The 25,074-nt window shown below is 48.9% G+C and overlaps 1 protein-coding gene and 1 non-coding gene across 4 annotated transcripts in view; one reads left to right on the plus strand and one right to left on the minus strand.

Annotated features, from left to right (window-relative positions):
• Window positions 1–23,140, minus strand: part of CD6 (CD6 molecule) — a 49,805-nt gene extending 26,665 nt beyond the window's left edge. For all 3 annotated transcript variants that reach the window (XM_023215484.2, XM_023215483.2, XM_023215481.2), the window contains exon 1: window positions 22,869–23,140. In XM_023215484.2, the coding sequence (XP_023071252.1) occupies window positions 22,869–22,917 (49 nt within the window). In that variant the 5' untranslated portion in view covers window positions 22,918–23,140. The remainder of the gene's footprint in view (window positions 1–22,868) is intronic.
• On the plus strand, window positions 9,266–9,370 carry LOC111544994. Its single transcript, XR_002732307.2, has one exon. It is a non-coding gene; the product is annotated as a U6 spliceosomal RNA (small nuclear RNA).
• Window positions 23,141–25,074: the final 1,934 nt, after the last annotated feature.

The following is a 25,074-nucleotide window of genomic DNA, read 5'->3' on the forward strand; positions in this document are numbered from 1 at the left end:
TTTTTTTTTTTTTTTTTTTGAGACGGAGTCTCGCTCTGTCGCCCGGGCTGGAGTGCAGTGGCCGGATCTCAGCTCACTGCAAGCTCCGCCTCCCGGGTTCACGCCATTCTCCTGCCTCAGCCTCCCAGTAGCTGGGACTACAGGCGCCCGCCACCTCGCCCGGCTAGTTTTTGTATTTTTAGTAGAGACGGGGTTTCACCGTGTTAGCCAGGATGGTCTCGATCTCCTGACCTCGTGATCCGCCCGTCTCGGCCTCCCAAAGTGCTGGGATTACAGGCTTGAGCCACCGCGCCCGAAATTCAGCCTTTTTAACTCTTTTGCCCCCATGTCACAGGACAGACGATGTTCACCTGCATGATATCTTCCATGCATGCCCAGGTTTCATCTCCCCTCCTGTCAGCAAATCCAAGGGAAAGTAAAAGATAACGTTTTCTACTCTCCTCTATAAAAAACTTAAAGATAAGATCAACATGACTTAGTAGGCTTTGAGGTATGTTCAGTTGCTGGGACTCCTCCTCCTTCCCTCCCAAGAAAGTGAGAGGGCGTGAGCCACCTTCTCCTGAAAGCTGAGAAATGAGTCTGTTGTCGGCCTGCATTCAGTTCCATGAACATCTGCTGAACTTGTCGAGTATGCTGGGAACTGGGGCAGGTATGATATGAGGGAGATGAGTGCGAGCAGGATGATCGAGGGAGCAGGAGATCCCCGGTGCCAATTCATCTGTGTAACAGCCTCCATTCTCAGGAAATTCACCTTTCATGATTTAGACAGGGACTCTGGGGACAGAGAGAACAGTGATCTAAACCCATCTCTGCTGATCACTGGCTGTGTGACCTAGGAAAAGCCACCGAGCCCAGCTAGGCTTCATCTCTAACCTGGCACTGGGCATGATAAATGAAGCGAACTGAAGAAGAGTGCACAGGTGGGTGATCTATGTAAGAAGCTTAGGACACGGTATATGGCAGCTGTTGTTATTTTCCTCCAACCTGAGGCTTTTATCTTTTTTCCCTCATTTGGTCTTTGGTGGCTGTGGGATGGCAGCTGGCTATTGATTCTACATTCCATCCCAGGCAGAAAGATGATGCTGACAGCTCCTTAGCCTTCTTTTCTGCAAAGGGGTGACTCTGGTTCTCTGAAGGCTGCATTCTCTCCTCCTCACTCCTCGCCTTTCTTGTGAACCTTATCAGAGCTGCTGCAGGCTCACAACTTGGCTGCATCCTTTCCCCAGCTCTGCAAATACCGAATGTTCCTAGAGAGGAGATGTGGGCTGTAGTTGCTGTGGTAACAGGAGTTCCTCTAAAAGAAAAGGCTCCTGGGGTCCTGGCTCCAAGGCTGGCTCAGGCTCCCGTGCCAGACCGTGCCTTCTTTCCAGCCACCAGGCGGTAAAATGAGAAGGTCTCATGGAGGGTTGCAAGCAACTCAATAAAATCCCAAGTGATAAGAGTAGGGATTTGGCTCCAAGAGAGCACAGCAGGCCAGAAACACTGGCATGTCACCAGCCCCATCTTCTTGATCCCCCGCCAGACTTTAGACCACTGAGAGGAGGAGAAGAATGTCCAGGTACCTTATTTATTTATTTATTTTTATTTTAATTTTTAAAAATGTTTTTATTTTTGGAGACAGAGTTTCACTCTGTCGCCAAGGCTGGAGTGTAGTGGTGTGATCTTGGTTCACTGCAACCTCTGACTCCCAAGTTCCAGTAATTCTCCTGCCTCAGTACCCCAATAGCTGGGATTACAGGTGCATGCCACCATGCTCGGCTAATTTTTGCATTTTTAGTAAAGATGGGGTTTCACCATGTTGGCCAGGCTGGTGGTGAACTCCTGACCTCAGGTGGCCTGCTCACCTTGGCCTCCCAAAGTGCTGGGATTACAGGTGTGAGCCATGGTGCCTGGCCCTCAGGTCCCTCTTTTAGAATTCCTGTTCAGTAGGTCTCGGATGGGGAAAAACCCGTCTACCATATCATAGGCATCAGAAAGAACACTGGGTTGAAATTAAACATGCCTGGGTTAGAAACCCAGCTTCTTCCTTACTATAGTGTGACCTTGGGCAAATCTCTTCATATGCCCAACTTGCCTTCCTCACCTCACAGTTACATATATTTTAAAAAGCCTCACAAGCTGGGCATAGTGGTTCACGTTTGTAATCCCAGCACTTTCAGTGGCTGAGGCAGGAGGATCGCTTGAGGCCAGGAGTTTGAGAACAGCCTGGACAACTTAGTGAGACCCTATCTCTACAAAACAAATTTAAAAATTAAAAAATGAGGCTGGGTGCTGTGGCTCACGCTGTAATCCCAGCACTTTGGGAGGCCAAGGTGGGTGGATTGCTTGAGCACAGGAATTCGAGACCAGCTCGGGCAACATGGCAAAACCCTGTCTCTACCAAAAATGCAAAAAATTAGCTGGGCATGGTGGTGCACACCTGTGGTCCCAGCTACTCGAGAGGCTGAGGTTGGAGGATCACTTGGGCTGAGGAGTTTGAGGCTGCAGTGAGCCAAGATCATGCCACTGCACTCCAGCCTGGGTGACAGAGTGAGACCCTGTCTCTCTCTTTCTCTCTCTCTCTCTATATATATGAATATATATGAATAAATAAATAAATAAATAAGCCGGATACGTATTTGTAGTTCTAGCTACTGAGGAGGCTGAGGCAGGAGGATCAATTTAGCCCAGGAGTTTGAGGTTGCAGTGAGCTATGATCGTCACTGCACTCCAGCCTGGGCAACAGGGTGAGATTCTGCCTCTAAAACGAAAACAAAACGAAACAAAAACCTCACAGGGCTAAGGTAAGATTACCAAAAACAACCCCAATACCTGGCCCACAGCAAATGCCCAAGATCCTGTGGAATCAATGACTATATCTGCAAATATGTGAAAGATGAATATGTGTGCATATATGCATCGTAGATGGAAAAAACAGATGAAAAACAACATATTCAGATGATCATAGCCTTCTAGATATAGTGCATAGAAAAAGGGCTGATGAGGCCAAACGCGGGGCTCACGCCTATAATCCCAGCACTTTCAGAGGCCGAGGCGGGCACATAACCTGAGGTCGGGAGTTCAAGACCAGCCTGACCAACATGGAGAAACCCTGTCTCTACTAAGAATACAAAACAATTAGCCAGGCATGGTGGCGCATGCCTGTAATCCCAGCTACTCAAGAGGCTGAGGCAGGAGAATCACTTGAACCCAGGAGGTGGAGGTTGCAGTGAGCCGAGATTGAGCCATTGCATTCCAGCCTGGGCAACAAGAGCGAAACTTCATCTCAAATAAAAAGAAAGGAAGGAAGGAAGGGAGGGAGGGAGGGGTGGCTGATGATATTTCATAGATTTCAGGAGGCTCATACTTTGATCTGAAACCTATACCCTTTTGTATAAATCACAGAAAACAATATTCACATGCAGATGTGTGCAGGGATATTTTCTGCAGAACTGTTTGTAACAGAAGAAAAGTAGAAGTAATCTAACCGTCCATCAGCTGGAAATAAACAGACTATATTGTATCATAGGCTGGATTATTCCGATGAAGGAATGAACTAGATGCATATCTATCCACTTGGTTAGATTTTGAAAACAATGAGAAAAGTATAATAAGTTGCAGAACAATATGACCAGTAGGGTACAATTTATATAAAATATAGCACATGTCTCAACACCATCCATTGTGCATGGAGACATTTGTGTAATAGGAGTATAAAAATGTGAGAGAAAAGGGTACACACACCACACTTTGGAGTGTGTGTTCTTGGGAGGAAAGGATAAGAATTATTTCAACAGTAACAGTATATGTATGGTTTTCTTTCTTATTAATATAGATCTGAGCAAATACGGCAAAAGTGTAAACATTTTCTAAGTCGGGGTGGTGAGGACGCATTGGGTTCATTAAAACATTCTCAGGCCAGGTGCGGCGGCTCATGCCTGTAATCCCAGCACTTTGGAAGGCCGAGGCAAGTGGATCACTTGAGGTCAGGAGTTCAAGACCAGCGTGGCCAACATAGTGAAACCCCATCTCTACTGAAAATACAAAAATTAGCCGGGTGTGGTGGTGTGTGCCCGTAGTCCCAGCTACTCGGGAGGAGGCAGGAGAATCACTTGAACCCAGGAGGTGGAGGCTACAATAAGCCGAGATCGCACGACTGTACTCCAGCCTGGGTGACAGAGTGAGACTCCATCTCAAAAACAAACAAACAAACAAACCCCATCCTAGTGCATTTCTATGTGTTTGCAATATTCCTGTCTAACAAAATGTCTGGAAGATTCTACAAGAGGCTAGTAACAACAGTTATCTTTGAAGGTAGCTATTGGTAAATTTTTAAAGTGTTTTTTTTTTTTTTTTGTATTTTCTAAATTCTGTACTATTTTTACTAAATACAATTTTAGTAAAATAAAATAAAACAAAATAAAAACAAAAAAAATTTTAAATAAAAGCATATATGAAAAACCTTTGTAGATTGTCTGAGTCATATCAATGCACCCTGCCAATGATTCTTGTGCCCTTCTCTAAGTAAGAAAGCCATGGGTTTTTATAGTTTTAAATTCTTGAATCTCCTTAACAATGCTCAGAAGTAGGCACTGTTATTATCACCACCGTGCAGGTGGGGAAATGTAGGATTCAAGAGACAAGGAACTTTCTTGGACCACAGAGTCCCTAAGAGACAGAGCAGGGATTTGAACCCAGAAAGAGGGTCTCCTGGGCTCTGATAAACACCTCAGCATGTGCTGTGAATGCTCAACAAATTCTAGTTACTCTTATTATTAATGGAAGCCCCTAGAGCTCACTTTACCTCCCCCAGCATTTCTTGAGCCATGCCCAGGGCCAGGCCCACGCTGGACTCTGCCGTGGAAAGTAAAGATAATAAAGCCCGTGGTCCAGCCTGGAGGTCAGGCGTTAAGAGCTGACTCGAATCCCGTCTCTCCGAGGTAGGTGCCGAGGCAGGAGACATGCTTGAGGAACTTGGAGGAGGGACAGGGCTGCTCTGCAAGTTGTGAGGCTGGTAAGTGAGTCCAGGAAGGTATTGCGGGGGAGGTGCCCTTTGGGCCAGGACTTGAAGGTCAAGGAGCATTTCGCTGAGGCAAGGGGAGCAGATCCACATTTCCCGAGGACTTCCTCTGTGCCCAGTGCTTTGCAGACGTTGCCTCATGGCTGGCTACCTTGTGAGGAGGTGCTATTATGAAATCCATTTTACAGACAAAGAGGCTCAGAGAAATTAAGTTCCTAGCCCACGTTCACATAGACTGGCATTGACAGAGGCAGAATTCAAATCCAAATTTGAGTTTGTTCCCCAGATTCACTCCTTCTACCCTTCAGGCGTCCTCAGCAAGTGTAGAGTTAACAACGCATTCTAGGGAGAGGGCACAGCTCGAGCAAACACCTGGAGGTGGGACAGAAGCTGGTGGGCCAGGCTTAAGACACTCAAGGTATGAAATTCAAGAACAGAATTCCCCAGAGCATGGCCCTCTGTGCAAAGGCTGGGCTGCGTTTCTGCAGGCTGGGAGGAGGAGTGAAGGCTGAAACTGCTGAGCTCTCAGCGATTTTCCAGGGGGCCTGCCCCCACCCACTGGCTCTCAGGAGGGGCCCTGGTTCGAGGTCTTCCAGAGCTGCAGCAGCAGCAGTTTTAGGGTGAATAAAGCTTGTGTGTGGGCAAGGGGTGAAAATCCTGCCCTTTCCAGGGAGTGATGCTGAGACCTTTCCAGGGTGGCCTAAAGTCCCCTAAGAGAAAGCCCCCTTGAGATCAGACATCCAGCAGCCATCAGACATCATCAGCATCCATCCTTGGAAGGAAACGCAGCCTCTCCCAAGCAGGTGGGAGTATGGGCTGGGCTGGGACCAGAAAGTCTCCTTGGGGTATCAGGGACCGGCTAGGCTCACCAGACACATGTCCTATGCCCATCCATATCCTAAGAACAGCCCCCTCCTCACCTACCACTCACCTCCTCTCTTTAAATAAATTCAGATTCAAAGAGAAGCTGGGGGAGGCACCGGGGATGTTCAGACTGATGCTTCATGGCCACCTTGTGTCCTTAACAGCTGTGGTCTGACAGTGGCCACAGGGCACATGGATCCATGTGGCTCAGAGTCCCACTGGATTCAGGAATTCAAATTCAGGAAAAAAATATGGGTTCCCTGGAAGGAAGGTAACATCTGAATGCCACCAGGTGCTCCAGCTTTATGTAAACAGCACACACTCTCTTATTCATCTCTAAGAGGAGCCTGTGAAGGCTTAGTTTTCCGGATGAGAAAACTGAGGCTCCGCAGCATGAAATGACTTGCCCAAGGCCACAGTTACTAAGAGGTGGAGCGAGACTTCCAGTCTCTCTACATTTGATCTCATATTCTCAGCTATCAGCCCAGATGACTGTCCCCTACTCCTCTCCACAAGGCATATAGGATGCTTCTGAGGTGGCTCAAAGTCCTTTCGAGTTCCCATCTATCTTAATCCTTAGTCAGAGAGATGCCACTCATTCACTCCATTCTTTCAGCTAGGCTTTGGGCCAGGCCCCATGCCCTGGTAGAGGATACAGATGCACTCCTAGTTGATTATGAGCAGTTATAAGTGCTATCCTCCGGCTTGGAACAAAGTACTCTGGAAAAAACAGAGTTAGGAGGCAATCACTCACTCCAGAGAACAGGGGACAATTGGGAAGGGTTTTAGAGGATGAGTAGGAGTTCTTAGGGGTAAGAAATCGACAGAAAGATGCCTCTTTCCAGGCCTTTGCCAAATGACCTGAGAGATCTAACTTGCATCTCGCCAGACGATGAGTGGGCTAGGAGGAGAGATTAAGTAGGGCAGTGACCCACCTCTTTCTCCATTACCCCCCCCACCACACACACACACCACACACACATACATACATGTACACACATGCCATACACACACTACATATATTGCTATGAGTAGCTGAATTGCTCCCCTCCTCTTAAAACAGTCCTAATTTCCAGTACCCCAGAATGTGACCTTATTTGGAAATAGGGTCTTTATAGAGGTAATCAAGTCAGCATGAGGCCATCAGGGCAGGCCCCAATTCAACATGACTGTTGTCCTCACAGAAGGAGGCCATGTGGACACAGGCACATGCACAAAAGGAGAATGCCATTTTAAGATAAGGCGGAGATTGGGATGATGTTTCTACAAGTCAAGAAATGCCCAGGATTGCCAGTAAGCCACCAGAAGCTCACAAGAGAACAGCTTCTCTCTCCCAGCCCTCAGGAGGAACCAGTCCCACTGACTCCTTGATCTTGAACTTTGAGCCTCCAGAACTGTGAGACAATACATTTCTGTTTTTTGTTTGTTTGTTTGTTTTTGAGACAGAATCTTGCTCTGATGCCCAGGTTGGAGTGCAGTGGCACCATCTCGGCTCACCACAACCTCTGCCTCCCAGGTTCAAGCAATTCTCCTGCCTGAGGCTCCTGAGTAGCTGGGATGACAGGCACTTGCCACCTCACCCGACTAATTTTTGTATTTTTAGTAGAGACAGGGTTTCACCATGTTGGCCTGGCTAGTCTTGAACTCCTGACCTCAGGTGATCTGCCCGCCTCAGCCTCCCAAAGTGCAGGAATTACAGGTGTGCGCCACCGTGCCCGGCAGAGACAATACATTTCTGTTGCCCTGGCCACTCAGTTTGTTGCAGCAATTCTAGTAAACTAAACCACAGGTGTACCTGCAACAAAAGCTGCCTCCAGGGCAGGAGCTGGGAGCTGAGAAGAGCTTCTAGGGCATTCTGGATTAGGGGTGTTGAGAGCGGGGTAAGGAACCCGTAAGAGGGAGAAATGCATCCCTCTTTCACTTCCAGATGCCGTAGAGTCTACAAACCCACAAGTGTTTCTCGGAACTGAATTTCAATGTTATGTTGACATGGTTAGGGCTGAGGCAGCCCCCACAGACGCGGGTGACGAAAAGTTCCATAGAGATCTTCAGGGAAGGCTTTAGCGTCTACCTAGAGCACAAAAGCTGAAGCGTGACATGGCCACACCCATTTTACCTCAGAGAGGTTTGGGAACTTGCCCAAGGTCATGGCGGAAGTGGTGGAGCCTGGAGTCAGAGGCAGGTCTCAGAGCCACCTGCCAAGTGTGGATCAACACCAGCCCGGCGCCCATTAGCACACCCACCTTCCTGCTGGTGAAACTGAAGGCCCGTGACGCTCCACAGACGCAAAAACTTCCTCCTTCAAGAACGAACAGCCGTGTTGTGTGAAGGTGCTGGCTGAGACTTCTCTCTCTTTGCGTTCCTTCTAATGTGGTTGTTATAACGTTTTGACAATAAGGATGACTAATGTTTACATCACATCTGAATTTTCAGCTCGCATTGGGTGGGAGTGATACTGAGGGTGAGCCGAATGGGGAGGGCAGCCATTATCAGGACCTTGGGTAAGTCCTCACCTAAGGACTGTTCCAAGGCCTCAGCTTCTCCATGGTTAAATGGGTGGGCTGGGCCTACCAAATCCTTCCACCAGTTGGCAAAATGCTTCTCAAATCAGGTCTCAGTCAGAAAGACAATTTAAGACATAAGATTAAATGGAATTGAATCACGCAGTAAATCCATTTTTTCTGTCCTGTCTGCCTTAAGGAGAAAGTCTCATTGTGGCGCTACTCAGTCTTTAACACCTAACACTTTTTTTTAAATTTTATTTTTGCAGAAATGGGGACTTGCGGTGTTGCCCAGGATGCTCTTGAACTCCTGGGCTCAAGCAACCTGCCTGCCTTGGCCTCCCAAAGTGCTGACAGGACAGGCATCAGCCACTGCGCCTGGCCATCTGACACTTTGTAACGAATGGAGAGACAGCTCGGGCTTGGATGGCAGGCTATTTATTTAATGACACTTTTGTTTTCAGAGTTTTGTTTACACAGATATATTCTATTTACTTAAGTAGTACTGGTTTGAGATACATGGTAGTCATAGAAGATTTCTAAGTTCAGATAAACTTAGTTTTAAAAAAGGAGTGGGTGGCTGGGTACGGTGGCCCACACCTGTAATCCCAGCACTTTGGGAGGCTGAGGCAGACAGATCACTTGAGGTCAGGAGTTTGAGACCAGCCTGGCTAACATGGTAAAACCCTGTCTCTACTAAAAATACAATAATTCGCCAAGCATGGTGGTGCCTGCCTGTAGTCCCAGCTACTTGGGAGACTGAGGCAGGAGAATCACTTGAACCCAGGAGGCAGAGGTTGCAGTGAGCCAAGATGGCACCATTGCACTCCAGCCCGAGCGACAAGAGCAAAACTCAGTCTCAAAAAAAAGAAAAAGAAAAAGGAAAAAAAAAGGAGTGGGTGTAGGCTTTGGCAGTACATATACTGAAGCTGGAATGGTACAGAGAAGATTGGCATGATCCCTGTACAGGTATGACACGTGAATTCGTGAAGCATTGCATATCTTTGTTTAAAAAAATAAAAAAAGGAGTTGATGTAAAGAATTGTTAAGTAATGGTATATGTGTAAAGGGCAAATTAAATCACATCCTTCCACACCTAAAACTCTCTGACGAGCGCCCATTGAACTTGGATTAATTCCAAACTCTATGATCTATGCCCTCAAACCCTGCTAGCCTCTCCAACTCCATCTCCTTCACTCCTCCATCCGTCTGAAATCAATCTCATTCCTGCCTCAGGGCCTCAGCCCCTGCTCCTCCCGCTGCCGGGAATGTCCTCTCCCTCATCTCAGCATTCCCAGCTCATCTCATCACTCAGGTCTATATCCCCTCCGAGGCTCTGCCTGGGTCTCCATTGCAACCGCTCTCAGTCCCCTTACTTTGCCTGATTGCCCTTGGTGCACATAGCCCTCTCTGAAATGACACTATTTTAAAAATGTGTTCACTTTATTGATCTATTTTTCCCATTAGAATAGAAACTTCTTGAAGACTGGGACTTTGTCCCATATCCTCGGTGGTTGAAAAAAGGTGCCCAACACATAATGTAGCTCAACAAATGAATGGCAAAATTGTAAAGATGGAGGGAGAACTGGCTCTAAGGTGGAGATGTGCTGACCCAGACTCCAATATCCAAGGTGGGGCAAGACAGCAGCCACCAGAGGCTCAGTGAAAGGGGAGCTCAAACCTTGGCCTCATTAGCACTAGCCTGCCATGCACTGAGCCACCTGCCTCCCTCCCACTGAGGCAGCAAAGAGAACCGAGTCAGCAACTATTAATGCAGAAGGAATCGTGGAATTATAACATCACCACCGGGTGACCATCCTTATAATAACTGATTCCGGCAAAAATCAACAATAATGTTACAACTAGTGGGCAAAGGTTTGAGGAAGATCAAGGTATTTACATATTCTCAAAGAATCTACCCACAAGATGCATGTTGATTACAAAGGGGGAAATTATCTTTACAGCAGAGAAATCTAGCAGACAACACCTTAGCCAAGCAAGTTAGACCACCAGAGAGGGAACAGGGCAAGCCTATGTGCCTCCTGATACGATTCACTGGGAAGGACAAAACTTGCTTCTGTGATATTCCTGCCAAAGAGGCATGACTTAAATTGAACCATGAAGAACCATCAGACGATCCAGATAAGGGCCGTTTTACAGCATAACTGCTTCTATGCTTCAAAAAATCAATGTCATGAAAGAGAAAGAAAATCTGAGAAATCACTCCAGATTCAAGGAGAATAAAGAGATGAGAATTAAACGCAGCATATTGAACAAAATTTTCTTTTGTCTTAGAAGATATTGTTGGAACCACTGGCAAAATCTGAATAAATTCTGTCGATTATCCAATAGAATTGTATCAATAGTAATTGTCTGGTTTTGATAAGTGTACTGTGGTTATGTAAGAAAATGTCCTTATGTAAAAAAAAAAAAACACATGAGGGTATCTAGGAGACAGGGACATTACAATTTCTCTCAGTTTGCGGGGAAAGCAATAGAAAAACAGACACATTGAGAGGACATAATAAAGCAAATGTGGAAAATTGTTAGCAGTTGGAGAGTCTGGGGAAAGAGCAGGTGGAAATTCTTTGTATTGTTCGTGCAGCTTCTCAATAAGTCTGAAATTAGGCTGAAATTAAACGTTAAGTGAAAAATCAGGCCAGGTGCAGTGGCTCACGTCTGTAATCCCAGCACTTTGGGAGGCTGAGGGAGGCTCACCTGAGGTCAGGAATTCAAGGTCAGCCTGACCAACATGGTGAAACCCCGTCTCTACTAAAAATACAAAAACTAGCTGGGTGTGGTGGTGCAGGACTATAATCCCAGCTACTTGGGAGGCTGAGGCACGAGAACTGCTTGAACCTGGGAGGTGGAGGTTGCAGTGAGCCGAGGTCACACCACTGCACTCCAGCCTGGGCAACAAGAGGGAGGCTCTGTCTCCACTCGGCGTCAACAAGTATGCAAGTTAAGTAAAAAACAAAGAGAAAGCAGAGCCTGAGGACTGGAGGAGCCGCTGGAGGGGCTGGGCAGAGTAGCTGCATGAAGCCAGCTCGTCACTGCCCAGGGTCACCTGTGTTCATGTCAGACCACATCAGGCCACACTGGGCCATAGCAGTCCCCTGCAATCTCTCTAGGGGTGGGGGGTGGGGGTGGGGAGTTAAGCCTATGCCTGGTTCACACAGGCCCCGCCAGGCCCTGCTGGGAGGGCAGTGTGGGAAGAGGCCCTGGGAAGAGGGCCTGTGGACTGGGCTTCTCAGCCCTGCTCCAAGACTCTAAGGCATATCGTTCCCCACTTTGCACCTCACTTTTCTCCTCTGACAAATAGGAGACGGCTGGCAGCTCGCTGGGGTTTCTTCCAGCTCAGACACTGTCATGATATTTCTAGAATCCCATCCCGGCAAAACAACACATTTCTTCAAGTAGCTGAATCCACTTGGCAACTGTGCATCTTTTAGTTTGGCTGAAGGAGGGAGGGAAAATGAGAGCACACCAGGCGGAGTGGGGAACGGGCCTCCTCCAGGCCTGGGGGGCTTCCTCAGCTCTGTCTCCGCCCCCGCCTGCTCCCAGGCACCCCTCCTGAAAGAGGTGAACACCCTAGCAAAAAGGGTACTGAAGTGCCGATAAAAATCCTCCCTCCAAACCCCAGTGACCGGAAGTGACTCTGCTCCCAGCTCTGTCAGCAACTGGCGGCATTACTTAAGCTCACTGGGCGTCGGTCTGTTCTTCTATAGAATGAACAAAGTCATGCTTGGCTTTGCATCTGACTCTGAGGACACAGTGACTTCATCTCTGCCTTCTCTCTGCCACATCGCTCAGTACATGACTCCAAGTCAGAAGTGGGGTCCTCAGATGGGACTCCCAAGACACCCCAAGAAGCCCCTAGCCCTGACACCCCTTGTCATTCTTACAGCCCGTGTCCCCACAAGACCCTAGTCCCTAGCCCCAGGCACAGACGCCCCCCGCCCACCCGGGCATCTGCCGGCACCTCCTGGAGACCTCAGCCCAGCTCAGGGTCTTCATGGAGACTGGGGGCGGCCTCGACACGTATTGAATGGACTTTTGAGTGTGCCCCGACCCCCAGCACACAGTGAAGACCCACGTGGGAGACCCTCCCATACAAGTGAAAACGGGACTACATTCCTATGATAGGACCATCTCCCTATCTCTCAGCATCTCCCTGGGACCAGAGACGCAGCCCCGGAGCTTCCTCCTCAGCCCTGCATCCTGCCTCCTGCCTCCCGGCCTCTCTCAGCCGCCATTTTCAGGCGGTCGGGCTGCAGGAGCCTACAAAATGGAGGGTGGGAAGCTGGGCTTACCTCTGCCTCCCTCTGTTGTTCCTGAGAGCGCCTACCCGGCCCCAGCTGGAGTAGCAGCGGTGGCCACAGCTCTCTCCTAACACCCTATGAAGCCTGGCATTTCTCCAAGCATGTCACCGCCAACATCTAGAGAGCCCCACACAGCCCTGAGCTCCCATTAGCCCTGCTTTACGGCCGGGAAACGAAGGCTGGGCATGGCCACTCAGCCCGAAGGAGGAGAGCCCAGGCTCCACATAGTTCCAGGACAGCCCAGCTCTCGGTGGGTGAGGTGAAAAGCCCCTGGGGGAAAGGGCGGACCTTTCCTGCAGGGGTCTTGAGGTGGGGAGGGGTCCCCCGCCCAAACCCAACCCAATTCCCGGGCTGGGAGAAAGCACTGAGTTTGGAGTCATGAGATCAAACCAAGTATCTGTCATCTATTAGTGGTGCAATCTAGGAAAAGTCAGTCTATCTCTCCGAGCCTGCCGCTTACTCAGTAAAATGGAAGTATTAAACAGTAGCGCATACCTCCCTAGGGCTGTGACGAGGGGAAGGCAGGTTTACGTATTTGCAGAGTGCTGCACTGGACGACGTGAACCTCGTACTGCCTGCCTAACACTTGTAAATGTACATTTTGTGGCTCACCTTCCATGGGCCAGTCCCCGTGCTTGGCGTTCATCGAATCCTCATGGCACACCAGTCTGGGTCAGGAGGCAGAAAAGAGCCTGGACCTCAGCTCCTTTGGGAATTTCGGTCCTGCCCACCCAACAGGACCAGCAGGGCTGGCTCGTCAGCAGCTCCCCTCAGCCAGCCCCTTACGGGCTGTCCCACCTCCAGGTTGCTGCTTAAATGGGTCTCTCTTTCTTTTAATTAAATTGGTTAATGATTTGAAACAGAGTCTCTGTTGCCCAGGCTGAAGTGCAGTGGTGCAATCTTGGTTCGCTGTAACCTCTGCCTCCCAGGTTCAAGCAATTCTCTTCCCTCAGCCTTCCAAGTAGCTGGGATTACAGGTGCCCTGCATCCTCCTAACCACACCCAGGTAATTTTTGTATTTCTTAACTAGAGATGGGGTTTCCTCAAGTGATCCGCCCTCCTTGACCTCCCAAAGTGTTGGGATTACAGGCTTGAGCCACTGCGCCCGGCCTTCAAATGGCGTTTTTCTGAAATACTTTTTTTTTTTTTTGAGATAAGGTCTTGCTCTGTTGTGCAGGCTGGAGTGCAGTGGTGAGATCATGGTTCACTGCAGCCTCAACCTCCTGGGCTCAAGTGATTCTCTGCCTCAGCCTCCAGAGTAGCTGGGACTACAGGCATGAATCTCACACCTGGCTAACTTTTTAATTTTTTGTAAACATGGGGGTCACACTATGTCGCCTAGGCTGGTCTGGAACTCTTAGACTCAAGTGATCCTCCCACTTTGGCCTCCCAACATGCTGGGATTACAGGTGTGAGCCACCAAAAAGGGCTGAAATCCTTTATTCTCCCTTAACTTCTTATTTTCAAACTATGGACTCACAAGAAGTTGCCAAAATAGCCAAGAGAAATCCTGGGTACCCATCAGCCAGCTTCCCCCAGTGGTGACATACCATGACATGGATTTCAGTTCAACATTAGCCACCAGCCTGGGACAAAATACATAACTTTTCGAGCCTCAGTTTCCCCACTCATAAAAAAGGGGTGATTGTCCTCATGTTGTCCGTGTGGAACAGCATACGCATAGCTGGTGCTTGGAGAACATTAAGTCCCCAATTAAGGGTAATTAACCACCACCATTAAGGGTGGTGGTTGCAGCTGTCACTAGATTGCACCTGTTGCCACACCCATCCCAGGTTGGTGCTGGTGTGTCTTAGCACGACACTATAAACTGTTCAAGGGCAAACCTTCATGTCCCATGGCAGTGCCAGCACAGGGCCTGGTACTCAGCAGATACTGAATGAATAAGAAAATATGGAGCCTGGGCCGGGCTTAGTGGCTCACGCCTGTAATCCAAGCCCTTTGGAAGGCTAAGGCGGGTGGGTGGATCACCTGAGGTTAGGAGTTCAAGACCGGCCTAGCCAAAATGGTGAAACCCTGTATCTACTAAAAATACAAAAAATTAGCTGGGCATGGTGGTGGGTGCCTGTGGTCCCCTTACTCGGGAGGCTGAGACAGGAGAATCACTTGAACCTGGGAGGTGGAGGTTGCAGTGAACCAAGATCGTGCCATTGCACTCCAGCTTGGGTAACAGAGCGAGAATCCATCTCAAAAAGAAAAAAAGAAAAAAGAAAACAAAACAAAACAAAATATGAAGGCTCCTGCCCAGCAAGTTCTCCCCTGGCTCATGGTGCCTCTTTAATTTGCCTTCCTCCTGGCCCCAAGGTGCATGGCAACCCCCAGGCAAACCCCGTGAGGGCATGCCATGATGAGGGAGGCAGCCACACTTGATCTCATCTGTTGCTAAGACTTCCAGGGGGCCCTAGGACCTCAGAGGTCCTTCAGGGCTGTTTCTAGACTCAGTGGTGAGGCTGCAAGGCTAGGAGTTGGCATCTAGGGAAGAAACCCTATACTAGAATAGAGCCCACAGGGCAGCTGGCTAGAAACAAGCCAGGCAACTCCCACACAATGGAAAAAGCACCGGCCTGCTGGCTGGGAGACCCAAGCTCAAGTCCTAACAAGTCTCTTAGCCTCGCTAAACCTCAGTTTCCTCATCTATAAAATGAGGTCGCCATGTGGGTGACAGAGCTCATTGTGCAAACAGCACTATGTTAACCACCAAGTCCTGTATTCATATAGGCAAGGGATTATCTTTGGTCTTGCTGTAGAGCATTTATAAGCTAACATTTCTGAGCACTGCATTTTGTTCGGCTGTTTTCAGATACATCATCTACATTAACTCGTACACTTTGGTGAGCTGGAGATTTTTATCTCTAGCATGCAGGCAAAGAAACCACCCTGGGGCCATGCAGAGATGGAATTCGGAATCCACGTCTGCCTGACTCCAGGGTCCATGATTCTATACGACAGGATGCCGGCTGGGGTTGATACTGTGCCCTTCCTAGGGCTAAGTGTCTAGTGGCTGGATCTCTGCTCCATATAGCCAGGTGCCCTGCTCCATAACCTGTAAAGCCTCAAGGAACGTACATAAAGTACAAGCATGTTTAGGCTGGGTCCTTAGTGTTCAGTTTACCCAGTTTTCCAGGAAGGAAACTAGGGCCAGAGAAAGGAAGGAACTTGCCCAAGATTCCCCAGCAAGTTAGGACCAGAGCTAGTTCTCAAAGTCCACACCCACCTTACCCCTCCTCAAGGTTCCTTCTCCTCCCCAGGCTGCAGGGGCCCAGTTTCCCAGAGCTGAATCAAGGGACGTGAGCTTGGGTGCCCCCCAACCTCAAGGCTCACTGGGAAAATCCAGGGACTTCCCAGGGTGCTGGGGAGCCCCTGAAATGGGGGTCTCGTGTCTAGGATGTAACCCCAGGCTGCTGAGCAGTCAGCGTCCCCAGGCTCAGTCTTGTCAGGGGACACAGTGCCCACCCTGTTTGTCCTTTCTCTGGATCAGTGTTTCCAAAGTGTAGGGCACATACACGAAACTATGCAAAATGATTTGGGTGGTGATTGACTTGGCATTATATACCGCTATCCTACATGGTGAGGAAGTTATGCACGCTCTTTATTTCCCTTTCAGCCTTTCTAATTACAGACTTGGAGGAGGAAATCTCCCCTGGGCTTAGTCGTTCAAGTCTCTCTGACATCTACAACCCTCCCTTCTTGGGAAAGCAGCAAATGCATCTGGCTAGCATTTAATGACATTGTTTTATTTCCATTATGTTTATTTTCAAAATTATAATCATGATGGTGATTTATAATGAATGGCTTTCCATTTAAGGGAGTGATACAAAGTTTCTTCTCAAAATAAATGTATTTACATTTTAAAACATCAATTAAGAAAGAGTAACCAGGCATGGTGTCAGGTGCCTGTAATCCCAGCTATTTGGGAGGCTGAGGTGGGAGGATCCCTTGAACCCAGGAGTTTGAAGCTGCAGTGAGCTATGGTCTTGCCACTGCACTCCACCCTCAGCAACAGAGTGAGATCCCATCAAAAAGAAAGAAAGAAAGAGAAAAGAAAAGAAAATAGAAGAGAAGGAAGAAAGGGAAAAGAAATGGGTGCAGTGGTTCACACCTGTAATCCAGCACTTTGGGAGGCCGAGACAGGCAGATCATGAGATCAGGAGATAGAGACCATCCTGGCTAACATGGTGAAACCCTATCTCTATTAAAAATACAAAAAGTTAGCTGGATGTGGTGGCATGCGCCTGTAGTCCCAGCTACTCAAGAGGCTGAAGCAGTAGAATCACTTGAACCTGGGAGGTGGAGGTTGCAGTGAGCCGAGATCGCATCACTGTACTCCAGCCTGGTCAACAGAGAGACTCTATCTCAAAAAAAAGAAAAAAAAAGGGAAGGAAATTGCGTTAAGCAAATTGCCCGGTGGATGATGCGTTGGCCAACACAACACTGGGAAGGTGGACTGGAATAAAGTGCTCTGGGAAGAGCTACTCTGGATAACTTACCATGAGTCTGGAGAGGGGCCAGTGCTGAGGACAGGATGGAGGGCCTGGAGGCCATGGTGGCTGAGGCAGCAGATGCAGCCTGGGGATCCCAGCCCCACCAGGGTCTGCTCAGGGCAGGCCTGAGCACATGGCATGGATGTTAAAGCTCGTGGTGTCCCATCTGTGGTCCAGGTAAGGAGAGGGTGGCCACGCACCTGGGAGGTCTACCCTTCAAGCTCCTGTCCCAAAGGACAGTTGGGGCCATCTGTTTATTCCTCCTTGCCCCAGGGAGAAGGCTGATTCCTTAACTCAGAATCTAACAGCTGGGGGCCAACTTTAATTCTTGAGTGTTCTATAAATATAATAAATAAGGCCTTCATGTGGTCTGAATGAGGAGGGCCGTGGGCAGTGTTTCTCACTCATTCTAGATCCCTCGGTAAAGTCCGAGCTTCAGCACCCTAGGAGCTACCCCGTTCCATGGCCCCAGTACAGTGAAGGCCACGCTAACTGTCCTCATCAGTCATTGACCTGTGGCCAGAGAGCCAAGCTGAGCTGGGAGAAAGATGCAGAAGCCTGTCATACATTATTTGTGTATCTGTGAGATGAAGTGTTGCCAGGCAGGAAGAATGTGAAAAGAGGTCAGCATAGAAAAGTAAACATGTGTGTTTAATTCAGTCCAATCAAGTGATAAGGCCAGATGTGGGGCGGATGTAGGGGATTAGGTTTGTAGAACTTGGATTCGGAGGTCATAGGTCAAGAAGCCAGCCCAGTTGGAGGGCACGGACTATCAAAAAGGGCAGAAGCGCATCCATCAGCAACACAGGAGAACCGTATCTTATGTTTTGGCAAAACAACAAAAACGCCGACCTCAACTCAGTCCACTGAGATGCAAAAACTTCAACCTGCTTAGCATAACCCAAGTTACCTGCAATGGCGCCATTGTTTTCTCCTTAGTAAGTGGCTTTTAAACCCAGGAAGATTAGAATTTAGAAAATAGAGATGATTAAATAAACAAACACTCATAGTATGTATCCATTGGTGTCAAATGTAAGTTGGGTCAAGTTCCGTGAGTTGTTGTAGAAAATCCTATATTTGTGATATTTAAAAACATTTGGCCATTGAGTTCCTCATGAATGTGAGCGGGTAATTGACTTCGGTTCAATTTTGAGTAGAAAATTCAAGAGAATTCGACAATGTCTGTAAACATTAGAATATTTAAGAGAAGTTGATATTCGCTTTAATAACTCAGAAACAGAAAGTCAAACACCACGTTCTCACTTACAAGTAGGAGCCAAACAACGTGTACTCACGGACGTACAGAATGGAGTGACAGACATCAGAGTCTCCAAAAGGTGGGTGGGAGGGGAGTGAGGAATTAAAATTACTTATTGGGTACAATGTACCATATTCCAGTCCTGGGTACACTCCAATCCCAGACTTCATCTCTACGTAATATAGCCATGTAACAAAACTGCACTTCTACCCCCATATCTATAAAAACTTAAAAAATAACTTAATATTCACTTCGCTTATGCTAGTTTTTTAGTTCTGAAAGCATTTTCTAAAATTCTTGGGAACATTTTGTTTCTTGCTCTATAAAATATGGAATTCATTATATTTGTAAATGTGGTTTAGAATATCAAAGGCAGTGCTATCCAATATAAATATAATGCAAGTAACATATGTAATTTTAAATATTCCAAGACAACCCTCCCCCTGCTTTTTTTTTATTGAGACAGGGTCTCCTTCATTGACCAGACTGGAGTGCAGTGGCACGGTAATGGCTCATGGCAGCCTCAAACTCCCGGGCTCAAACCATCCTCCCACCTCAGCCTCCCGAGTAGCTGGGACTACAGGCTTGCACCACCACTCCAGGCTAATTTTTGTATTTTTTGGAAATACAGAGTTTTGCCATGTTTCCTCAGCTGATCTTGAACTCCTGGGTTCAAGTGATCTTCCTGCCTTGGCCTCCCAAAGTGCTGGGATTATAGGCGTGAACTACCACAACAGACCAGGAACCCCATTTTTAAAAAGTAAAAAGAAATATGTAAACTTAATTGTGATAATAAAATTCATTTCGCCCATCATATCAAAAATATTATCATTTCGACATATAAATCACATAAAATTTGTTGAAATATTTTACATTCTTTCTTGAAACTCATCTTCAAAACCTGTTGAATATTTTATACTTCGCACATCTCAATTTGGACTATCACATTTTAAATGCATGATTGTAGTGGTTACCCTATGGAACAGCACAGAACTAAGGGAGTTTGATTAGCTACATTTGTGAGGGTATTTATTATTTAAGGGTGTTATGTCTGTTCAACTTCATTTGCTCAAATATTAAAGGACCATTGAAAATCATTGATCAAAATGACAGGGCTTATAAAATAAAATATGATTAGTATGTTGAACTCACAAGTTAAGAAAAAAGTTCTTAAAAAATTGTTAATTAAAGAATGACTATTTTTTTTAAAAAAGTAGCCACAAACAGCCTTTTCATACACAAAAGCAGCCCTCGAGGACCTCGCCAGCCAGAGCGCAGATGGAGTTAGAGTCACGGAGCTCAGCACTGCACTGGCGGGAAGGGCCTGGGTCTTTGTTACTGCGTCATAGTGTCAGATCTGGCCAAAAGCTTTCTTGTAGATTGTCTGAACAAAGCACCCCCCTTCCACTGATAAGAAAACATGGCTGGTGAAGAAAAGCAGCACAGTCACATGGTGAATTAGAGGCAGGACCAGGGCAGAACCTGGGGTCTCATAATGCCACCCCAACCTCCCCTGTCAAGGGCTTCTAATTCATTCTCTCTGTTCCTTCATCCTGAGTTGTCTGATCAAGAAACTGAGGCAAAGAACTGGAGGCTTGCATCTCTAAGCAACAGAAACCAACAACACAAATCAAGTCCAGGCCCAGAACCCGGGCCGCCTGGGCAGAGGCCCAGGAGATAGGGCCTTGTGCTAGGGTTAGAAAGGGAAGAAGGAGGCTGGGCACGGTGGATCACGCCTGTAATCCCAGCACTTTGGGAGGCTGAGGTGGGCGACTCACGAGGTCGGGAGATTGAGACCATCCTGGCCAACATGGTGAAGGCCTCTACTAAAAATACAAAAAGTAGCTGGGCATGGTGGTGGGTGCCTGTCATCCCAGCTACTTGGGATGCTGAGGCAGGAGAATCGCTTGAACCTGGGAGGCGGAGGTTGCAGTAAGCCGAGATTGGGTCACTGCACTCCAGCCTGGCAACAGAGCAAGACTCTGTCAAAAAAAAAAAAAGGAAAGAAAAAGAAGAAGAAGAAGGAGAGGGGAGGTCTGCCCGAGCACAGCAAGTCCTCGGCCAGGTCTGCCAGTGCAAAGGAGGGCAGGATTCCACCCGCCTGTGGTCCCAGGGCAGAGCCAGGGAGCCCCACCCCAAAACAGTTCTTGGGGTAAAGGCCTGGAACTTCATACGCACTTCATTCTCCCAGCTCCCTTTCCTCCCTCTTTGCCATCATTTTTCTTTCTCCTTCTTTTTCTCCTTGGAGGTCCTAGTCTCCTTTCCCCAATATGTTATGCCGAACACAAACTCCCCACAAGCAGATGTGGGTCAGCCTTGCCCTCTGAGGTTGGGTTCTGCTAGGGTTTGGGCCTGCTGAGCCAGACACAGGGGAAGAAAAGCTCAGGCGGGCCTGGGGTGCAGCAGCTCAGTGTCCCTTGCATCAGCCCTGGAGAGAGACAAGGGGGCTGCTCGAAGGTGCAGTCTTCCTCCTGCCTGGAGAGGCCGTATTTTTCAGCAGTAGGACATACACCCCTAGCAACCCTCGGGAGGGTTTACAGAAGCCGCGTTTAGTGCTCTGAAATCACAGAGCGAGGAAATTATTCCCTGCCCACGGAGGTTTCAGTGCTTCCGCAAAGTCAAGAAGAAAATAGCTACTAGAGCCAGGAGGCCATCTCCTCTCCTCTCCCTCGTCACCCCTTTCACGGAGAGGACGAGCTCTGCGTCTTCACCATCTTTTCCCTTTTTGCTAAAGCCTAATAGAAATTGGGTTTTGCCACCATTTGTTTTTATGTTTCTCTTTACCTTTCACCTATGGCAAGTGATACTGATTTTCCACTTATAACAGTGATGTAAAGTTTCCTTTCAAAACTGAGCTTGCATTGATAACAACAAGTGAGTCAAGTAAATATCAACACAGTTGCAAAAACATAAAGTGGATGACAGTACTGGGAAGGAGCAGGTCGGGCGAGAGCTGCCAGGGTGGGACAGACTGAACGAGGGAGCTTGGAGGCTCCAGGACTACTTTGCTTGACCTCCCTGAGCTCTGCCCAGGTCTCTGGGTTCCTGCCTCTCCTGTGGGCACCATTCAAAGCCAGTCTCCTGGCTGGCTGCTGGGCCAGCTGCCACGGCTCGGACGCCAAGAGCACCAATGCCTAGCTCAGCCCCTGGCCCTCATTCCCAAGGGGAAGCTGAGAAGGAGCTGGTCTGAAGCCCTGGGTCAGGGAAAATCTCTTGGACCCGACTTTACTCCTGAGCCTGTGACTGAGCTTCATGGGGAAGAGGAAAGGGGGCCGCTTTCGGACAGGCTGTTTCAGCTCAGGGGCAGAAGGCAGCCGAAATTCCAGAGCTGTTGCTCTGGAAACTCCTGGTAGAGTTAGCAGGGGAAAGCTACATGCACAGAGCTGAAGCACACAAACTCCAGCTCCCAGAGCCGAATGGCTTTTGCTGAACCAGTATGAGGCCACGGGCTTGGAATACATGCCTGGAGATCAAGGCAGAGAGGAGAGCACCCCCTGCCCAGAGTCTCCCGACATATACCCAGTCCTCCAAGCCAGCTCGATGCCCCCTCCTGACTGGGTCTTCCTGGGTCTCCCCCCATCACAAAATGAAAGTACCTGGCTCCCTGGCTGCAGGGTGGACCCAGATTCCCCTGGCCCAGAATTCTGTTTCCACACCAGTCTCCCCAAACCCCAAAATGTGAGAGCTCAATGGGGTCAGGACCTCTTGCATCTCCAGGCCCCTGCCCAGCTCTGGCCAGCTTGGACCCTGCATTCAACAGGGGCCAGCAAGTATCTGGGGAGCACAGTCTAGTGCCCCAAACCTTCTGGTCATCTGATTTCCTGGCCCAGGTGGCCAGGTGCCTTGCCACTTGGGGACAGCTTGAGACGTGGGGGTGGCCTTCATGCTCACTTACACCCTAGACTACCCCAACTGGTTGTGCCGAAGCCTTCAGCGCCTGGCTGTCCAGAACTCTCTCTGGCTTCCGTGAGTCCTGTTTCGGGGGGTGCTGTCCTGTGATTGGCCTAAGCCTGCTGGACCCCAGCATGGAAAGTACCATCATCAGTGGTCCTGCCTCTCTGGAAGGTGAATGGTTCCTTCTTAAGAGTTGGCAAGACATAGGAAATGGGGGAGTTCCTGAGCTTAAGGGTGGGAGGGGCACCTCCCTCCTCACACCCTGGGGACCCGTTGGTAAGGCACAAAGCATGCTTCCCTCATTCTCTCACTCCAGGAGGCTTCTCAGGATGGGCACCTTACCCAGGCACAGCCCCATCCCCTTGAAGGGCTCCTGTGTCCTATCCTAGCCCCACATGCTGGAGCTCCCTGGTACCTGAGTATAGTCTTGGCTAAAAGATCCCAGAAAGGTGACCACAGGCAAACAACCAGAAAGGGGACTGAGAGGGCTGGATCTGCACTAGTGGCAGGAGATGAGGGAAGGGGGCCTACCTGAGAGGGCTGCTGTCAGCAATCCAGCGATCCCGAAGAAGAGCCACATGTCTGGAGCTATCTCTGGCTGCTACACGTGGCTGCCTGTGGGAAGCACCATTTTGGGGCCGGGAGGTGGACACGGCCGTTGTGCGCCCCTGGCGCAGGTCTGCTCTGCCCTTCGCTGTTCCTGTTCCTGTGTCTCTCTGCTCTCTCCCCTCTGACACGCATGCAATCAAACCCAACCTGTGAGTGTCTCACGCCTCCCTGTTCTGCTTGTGGTTTTGGTCTGCAGGAAGCTGGGCTGCTGTTACAGGGGCTGGTGGGGAGAGCCCCAGCTGCCTGTGCTGGGAGCCCACCCATCCAGGCTGCACCCCAAAAGTCACAGAGCCAGACACACGCATGCACACGCATCCATGGAGACACGCTTCCCCAAGGGTCTTCTAAGAAGGCAAGTGGAGGGGCCATGCCTCATTTCTGGTGGCCCAGAAGAAAAAATTGATAATGTAGTAGCTGCTCAATCAGTACCTATTGGAAGAGGGGGGAATGACACATTGCCTGTCCCAGTCTGTGCGATTTGGCTCTCATGGATTAAATCCCGAGTTTTATCTTAACCTTAGAGGCAATGGTGGTTGGGAAGGAGGGTGTGGTCTTGATGCACTTTTGGAGATAAGAGCCTAAGTCTCCCCTCCGAGAAACATAAATTGGGAAGGGCCTGAGAGATGACCATCCCACAAGTCCTTCTACAGGGAAGGGTGCCAAGGCCCTGTGGGAGCCGCCCCCTCAGACGGCACAGTGGGGCCAGCTATCCCATCTCCAGGTACCAGACTGGGCATGCCTCTGTGGGAGTCAGGCATGGGAGCTGGGTCTACAAGGCTGAGCAGGCTTTTGATAAGCAGCAGTGATGGGAGGCCTCTGGGTCAGAAGGAACAGCAGGAGCGAAGGGCTGGAGGAAGGAAGCCCAGGGCTGCTGAGAAACCCCAAGTTGCCCCATTGCAGTGCAGCAGACTGATGCTATAGGAAGCAGGCAGGGACCAAGTGTGTTTAATTCACCACGGTACTCCCTGTGGAGCATATGGTAGGAGGCGAATAAATGTTTCTCGAATGACAAAGGAATAGATAATTCGGTTGTCCAAGCAAGTGGTCAAATCCAGAAGAGGTTTGGTTCCAAATCCTGGCCCTGCCCCAGTTGGTCCCATCCCAGGTCCACCTCTCCTGGCCCTCCACTTCCTGCATCCTTGCTTGTCTTCATTTCCCCAACATCCCAACATGTGGAATGGGAGGGGTCCTCCTCCATTGGGTTCTGTCCTAAAGGTGGGTGTATGCATTTGATGCGGCAAGTATTGGAGCCACGGGGAGCCAGGCGCCCCCAGAGTTAGACCCCGCCCAGTCCTGCCCCAGTGCTGGCACCTGCTGCCACTGCCCTCTGGTGGAAGTCACTGGCAGCACAGGTTTGCATGGGTGCCTCAAGCTCCCAGATGTAATTCCATTCATTTACAGAGACTTGGTGTGCAGAACTCTGGACAGGACTCTGTGGAAGTGAAAGAGAGGAAACCATATCCCTGCCCTCAAGGAGCATGGAGTTCACACACACGTGACCAAACCACAGGCCAGGGTAGGACACACATAATGTGAGGTCTCCTGGTCCGAAGAGAAACCCATTTGAAATGGGGCCGGGAAGGATGGCTAGACTCCGTTTCTGACAATATGGTAGACAGCAGATGCTGAAGAATTCCTGTAATATAAAACACCACAAAAATGTTGTAAATCATCTTTTAAAATGTGTAGCTGAGGTGGTGAGAAATGAAGAAAATCATCAGAGATCAAAAACTACATTAAGTCTGGGCAACATGGTGAAACTCTCTCTCTGCAAAAGGTGCAAAAAATTAGCCAGGTGTGGTGGCGCACACCTGTGGTCTCAGCTACTTAGGAGGCTGAGGTGGGAGGACTGCTTGAGCCTGGGAGGTCAAGGCTGCAATGAGCCAAGATTGTGCCTCTGCACTCCAGCCTGGGTGACAGAGTGAGAAGCTGTACATGTTAATATATAAAGACAACAAAAATCCAAAGAGATCACAGCCAGCAGAGAAGTATCTGTTGATCCAGTTGACCAAGAGCTTCAGTCTTATGAACATGGACAAAAGTTAAAGCTGAAAAACAAAATCGAGTGAACAACAAAATCCAAAATCTCTGCCTTAAACAAAGATCCCTGAAATACAACATCCACAGT

This window comes from Piliocolobus tephrosceles, chromosome 13, assembly GCF_002776525.5.
Source record: "Piliocolobus tephrosceles isolate RC106 chromosome 13, ASM277652v3, whole genome shotgun sequence".
Taxonomy (NCBI): Eukaryota; Metazoa; Chordata; class Mammalia; order Primates; family Cercopithecidae; genus Piliocolobus; species Piliocolobus tephrosceles.